General features: G+C 44.5%; 1 protein-coding gene across 3 annotated transcripts in view; it reads left to right on the forward strand.

Moving 5' to 3' along the window:
* Ildr2 (immunoglobulin like domain containing receptor 2) overlaps nucleotides 1-6,490 on the forward strand; it is a 63,307-nt gene that overhangs the window by 47,263 nt on the left and 9,554 nt on the right. For all 3 annotated transcript variants that reach the window (XM_031388305.1, XM_031388325.1, XM_031388316.1), the window contains one exon: nucleotides 2,627-2,740. In XM_031388305.1, coding sequence (XP_031244165.1) covers nucleotides 2,627-2,740 — 114 coding nt within the window. The remainder of the gene's footprint in view (nucleotides 1-2,626; nucleotides 2,741-6,490) is intronic.

A 6,490-nucleotide genomic window follows, 5' to 3' on the forward strand; every position in this document is an offset into this window, starting at 1 on the left:
TTTTTTGTAACCGACAAAACACTGCTAGTCACAGTTTTCATTCATTCATTCATTTGCCCATTTAACCATGCCTTCATCCATTCATTTGAACGTGCATGTTTTAAGCCTCTAAAATGTGCCGGGCTCTGTGCTAGATACTAGAGTTGTGTAGACAAACAGAGAAATCTAGTAATTGTCTTCAGGGAGATTACGGCCTATGAAATAACACCAGCAATAGACTTTCCAAAGAAGCCATGAACCCCCTCCATAGTCTGGGAGACATTCAACAAATCTTTAGTATTTGTTATATATATAAAACACAATCTTAGGCACATGAAATCTTAAATTATAACATCTTCAAAAATTTTAAGAAGATTATAGGCATCTATATAAAGAACTTGGAACCAACTAGAATATATTAAGGCCTATAATACAAATTCAAATCAAATGATTTTTAAGCTGGGGGAAAGATTAGAACAGAGAGAGACACAACGATAATAACCAAAGGACTCTCTTTGGATGAGGTCACATTTAAGATGCTCCAATTCATTCTACAGCACTCCAGTGTCCCACCAACGTACTTTCAGTTGTCTCTCTTCTTGAAGTGATTACATGGAAACTGAGTCCTGGTGGGTCTTCCTTCTCTGGAGGTCTCACACTAAACCAGCTTCAGCACGCCCAGACCCCAGCTTCTCCTCCCCGCACCTCATCCATCAGACATAGCTGCCTTTCTACAGACATAGCAGTTCTGTGGGATAATTGCATTTTAATTGAACTGTCTGTACCACTCTGTAAGTGCCTCTGCAGAGATGGAAGAATGTGCAGCTTGATGAATAAAATCATTTCTGCTAATTCCTTCTGCGTAGGGTTTATGGGTGGACCTAACCTCTCGGAGAAGGTGCCACTGAGAACTCATTAATTTTTTCCTAAGTCATTTCACATGTTGAGATGGACACAGTCCGCCCAGCATTCTCTTACATGGAGAGTCTGTGCACCTGCAAAGGATGTGTGGACGGCTTTCTCCTTCGGTACTTGGGTTGTGATTAGAGCCCTGTAGAAATTTTATTTCAGTCTTCCATGTGAAGAGCTTCGGGCAGAGGGCTTTGTAATGCATCCAGAGACATAAAACATCTCTTTTATTGGATGCATACGCATTCTGTGTTTTCTTTATTCTCGTTATATGCACCACTGCCGGCTAGAAGATAGGCCTGGGTCTCAGACCTTTCCCCTCCCTGCTGTGGTCTGAAGACCATGTCGCTACCTACTTCAGGCTTCACTGTCTTGCCTTCTTCATTTGCCCCTTTTAAGCCAACCAACCAACCAGCCAACCAACCAACCAAACAAACAAACTAAAAGACAAACCCTGCACCTCCCTCTACACTTTAGAGAGGTATGATGCCCTAACCCAGTTAAGCTTCAGTCAGTGAGAGTGCACGATTCCATGCCTGGTGCTGCTCAGTGTTCCTCATCATGTCCTAAAATCCCCCTTTGCCAGAGTTTTCAACCACAAAATGGGGCTACTTAGACCTCCCTTAAAACTTTAAAACTTAACGTCACATGCAGGGACGTGTATGGTCCTGAGGAAGAACCATCCCAGTTAAACACTCAGCAGAGTACCTGGCACATTGTCAGTGTCCAGTAAATATTGTCTAGTTTCCCCTTGTGCCCCGTCCTCATCTTCATGTCCCCCCTATTTGTCTGCTATGCCTGTTGTCTTGTCACCCCTTGGGCTGGTGTTGGGCTAGACTTACATGATGCAGGGCATAAACAGCCTTGGTCTCTGACCCTAGGACTGATGGAGATACAGGGGATGATGGCATTAATTCCCTTGCTTTATTTTATTTTATTTTTTTAATTTTTATTAAGCCCTGAAAAAATAGCACCTGTCTCTAACCACAAAGCAGCAGGTCGCGTTAATTTAGTCACATCTGAAATATGGCATTCCTTTTCCTAAAAGGAAAATGCTAAGGAGGTAAACTAGAAGTGTGATTAGAAATCCGTGTGTTGTGCAGCTTGTTTTGTGCCTCTGTGTATGTAGTCTAGAATCTAATATTAGCTCTTAGGCATGCACCATCCAGCTTAAGGCTTTTTTTCTTCTTTTTTTTTTCTTTTTTTTTTTTTTTTGCCATCTCCCAGGCAACTAGAGGCTTTCAGCCTGCCTTTGTGGAGGTCGGTGATGCTTGTAGATCTCTCTTAAAGTTACGTGCACTTCTACTGAAGTGAAGGTGTGGACTTCATGCTGGAGAGTGACATGTTCCCTAAGCCAAGAATGGGGTCTCTTTCTCTTCTTGATAGCATGAGCTTGCTCCTCCGCTGGAAGTCAAAAGCTATACAGAGAGGAGCCTTTAGTATAGCTGTAGAAGGTCAGTCCACAGGAAGAACAGGACAGCAAGTGAATGACAGCACACTGCAGCGGGTTTGCTTGTTGACCTCCAGGATCTTCATCCCAATAGCATCCTCTGATGAAGGATCTCAAGTGTATAAACTGATGAAGGATCCCTGAGTATAAACTGTAGTCTACTGTTTCTGGGTGATTGTTCCAACTGGGAACCATGCTTTCTGCTTGGTAAGAAAAAAAAAATGAGTGGAGGCCTCCTTTTCTGGCATTTTCTGTTTTTAGCTCACCTTCCTGTGCTTTCTTCAACAGTTCGCAAAGGTTACCGGATCCAGGCTGACAAAGAGAGAGACTCCATGAAGGTCCTGTACTATGTCGAGAAGGAGCTGGCTCAGTTTGATCCAGCCAGGAGGATGAGAGGCAGATGTGAGCATCTGTTAGTTTCATGTGATCTGTGCTTCATTAGAAGGATATGGTAGCTGAAGAGAAGATGGGAGGGGGTGGTGTCATCAGATTCGAAGCTCTGGGCCAGCAGGTGTGCTCGTGACACTCCCATGAAAAGTACTTCTGAGAACACGGGAGGGAATAGAAGGGGATTCTAGTGGAAGGGTGGAACAGTCATGTTCTCTGGGGCAGTCATTGTCCACTGCTGGGCTCATTAGAACAGACCCCTTAGAATACTACTCGACAAGCAGACCTCAAAAATACTTACTCAAGCTGTGGGATGGCTCAGTCAGTAAAGTCATTGCTGAGCAAGTATGAGCTCAGATTCTCCACGCTAGTGCAAACATGAAGACCCATGTTCAGACCCCAGCGCACATGGGCCAACAGATGACATCTCTAGTCCCAGCCCTGAGCTGGCAGAGACAAGCCAATCCTAGAGCTCAGCGGGCACCCATTCTACTCAGTCAGCAAACTCAGGTTCAGCGAGGGAGCCCTTCTCAAAAAAGAAAGTCAAGAATACCGAGAAAGATACTATATCAACCTCTTGCATTTACATCCATGAGCACATGCGCATGTACACAGACACGTATGCACGCTCAAGAAGGAAAATATTCAGTATGAGCTTTTTTCCAACCCGAAGGGCCCTAGTAGTGAACAACCCAGATGCTGACTTGCCACATGGAGGCTCCAATGAGAGTGAAAGAAGAAGTCTAGTAAATAAATCTAGGAGAGAAGAGGCTGGCACCCCTCTGAGATGCCCAAACCGCAGAGATTTTGGGGGTAAGCAAAGAGGCTGCACTTTTTGTCAAAGAACCATTTAATTACTAAGTCTGTTGGTGGCAGGGCCCCAACCCTGAACTTATCCAAAGCCCTCGGAGGCCGCAGCTGACACTGCTGATTCTTTAGATTGGGTTCCAAATTACTGTCTATCACGGGAGGCAGAGCAGGGCAGGTCTGACTCGGATGGGCTAATTATCAAGAGGGTGCTGGCAGGCCTGGTAGTGAGGTCACTAGGCACTTTCTTTGAACCCTCTTCCTCTTGGAACCAACAAGAGACTTGATGGAGCTGTTGGGAAAACAGTCCCAGACTAGAGGAACTTTATTCAGATTAAGGACAACATATTCCACCCAGTTTACAATTCTAAATTCATCCAGTCTGGGTTGCAGCCATTGCTGCGTCCTCCCACCTCATGGACTATAAAAAGACCATCTCCAGATTGGAATGTCAGGAATGCAGATGTCACCACACTTGACAAGCTGGTTGTAACAGTGTTGTCATGGATCTCTGTAAGAGGACAGAGACAGAGAGAGTCTTAGATCAAGGAGAAGCTGGGCAAGAAGTCTACCCGGATCACGGCTTAGAGGAAGAGTTATTCCCGTGGAACAAAAGAATGGACTCGAGTGTATGTGGTTTGTCTTGGCTGACTACCTTGATCTGAAGGGTACTCAGAAACTGGCTGCTCTCAGCCTGGTGGAGTCTCAGACTGGAAAGGGATCAGAGACATGCTCCATGTCAGCCTGTGCAGTGTTCAGATGAGGAAGCAGAAGCTCAGGGAGTGTAGTGATAGAATTAGAAGAACTCGCATGGGGTGATACCCAATCCTGTGACTCCTACACAAACGCTTTTGAGCTAAGCCTAGACTACTGGTCTCCCCACTGGGATACTGCCAGTGCCAGCATGTGGCCCAGGCTGAGACTGGAACCCAGACCCCCTAGCACCTGCAGATTGATGACAGTACACAGCTGTGTAGACTGACACAGGAATATAGTTTACTCTGGAGGTTGGCTCTATTCTTAAGAGCAGAGCAGATCATGGACTGGGGCAATTTAAAGAAAAATCTCATTAAATTGATACCTTGGTTTCACAGAGTTTGTAAGAATTGGGGGTATGAGGTCCAGGTTCTTGAATTTGTTGGCCACTGTGGCTCTCCTTTGTGTAACCCTTAGAAGTGGTGGTCACTCCTGGATACTTATGTTCTTGAAATGTCTACAGCAGGAGTCTGCAAACCGTATCTCCTGGACACAGACATCTATAACAATTTCTGTTTAATTTTTTTTTTTTTTAAAATACAGCTCTATTGGAACACAGCCAGGCTAATTTGCTCACATATGTTCTATAACTTCTTGTTGAATGGCGGAGCTGAATGGTTATAACTAGTATGGCTCCCAAAGCCTAAAATGTCTACTCTCTGGCTGATCCTTTACAGAAAATGTAATGTATCCCAGTTCCAGACTGGCAGTATTTTATGTCTGTCAAGGGCTGCATTGATGTCATGTTCTACTTGGCAGAAATTTTAGTGTAACCCACACCCTGGACAGCTTGTTACTATGAGTGGTCAAATGGTGATAGCTCTTACAATCTGGAGAGATGAAAATGGTCAAGCATTCCTTGAAATTTAAAGTCCTGAGCCAACAATATTGTTTTGCACTGTTCTCATCACGTGTGTTCTAAAGAGTTGTTTTTTTTTTTTTCCTGTATGCCTACTAGAATTGGAACTCATAGGGACTGTGAGGGAACATTGTAGATTTTAACCAGTAGTCTGTGAGCTGCTTTCTTTTCAAATAGGCATAAAGGCTGGAGAGATGGCTTGGTGGATAAGAGGGCTTGCTGTGCAGGCATGAGGACCCTGGTCTAGATCCTGGCATCTATGTAAAAGGCTGGACATGGTTGCAGTCTCCTATAACTCCAGCTCTGTAAGGGGGCAGAGAAGAGAGGATGCCCAGGGCTTGCTGGTCACCAGCCTAGCTCCAAATTCAGTGAGAGAATTAGGTCAGCACAAAGTCCTCTTGCATCTAGATACATACACATAGGCATGCACCCCCCCGACACACACACCACATTGTCTATCTCTTTAAGAGGTTTATGGTTTAAATTTTTATTATAATACCAAATGATCCCATGAGTAAATTGTCATTCCTATGTGTTCTTGGTAAGACAATGCTAGTAGGTCCTGCTGTTGTACAAAATTCCTCTGGTCCTCCCAGTACCACAGAGGATGGAGGGAAGGCAGAGAGAACCTGAGAGAACACAGCTCTGCCTCCCACATCTAATCTTGGCTTCACCTTTCACATAGCAGCAAAGGACTAGTAAATGTTGTCTTTAATAATATTTTTGAAGTCTCAGTTAAAAGATTTAGAAAACAAGTAGGTTCAGTTACATTACAAATAGGTTCTCTAGATTTGTTTTTTGAGTAAAATGAAATTCAATACATTTCTGAGTTTTTTAAATAATCAAAATTTCTGTTATTTTTCCAGCCTACATCGTAATTCTGGTCCTAGTTCGTAAGTGCTTCTACACAAAGCTAGGAAGTGAGAATGCTGTGACCGCACCTTTCTTACATTTTTTAGGCAGGGGATTGGAGTTCAAGCTACAGCCCAGTGGACACAAAGGCCGAGTCCACCTTCCAAACTTCTGGCCTAAGCCACTCTCGGCCACAAACACCTGGAATCCTTTGGTAGGGAGGGGAACAGGGCTACCCAGGCCTTAGAAGTAGATCTGGTGCTCACTGGGCAGGTATTACACAGCAGGAGCGTGGTCTAAAAGGTAAGTGTGCCGAAACCAAGGTATATGTCCTCTTCACCTTGACTTCCAGCTCTTTGAAGAACAGAATAGCTGAGGAAAGTAGAATGAGCCCCCTCTAGAGCACGATGTTCATATTGGCTCTAAAGATGCCTTATTGGGACCAGGCCAGGAGTTAGGAAAACGCTATTAGTAATGGCTCTCCCTCCCCC

This window comes from Mastomys coucha, unplaced genomic scaffold, assembly GCF_008632895.1.
Source record: "Mastomys coucha isolate ucsf_1 unplaced genomic scaffold, UCSF_Mcou_1 pScaffold1, whole genome shotgun sequence".
Classification (NCBI taxonomy): Eukaryota; Metazoa; Chordata; class Mammalia; order Rodentia; family Muridae; genus Mastomys; species Mastomys coucha.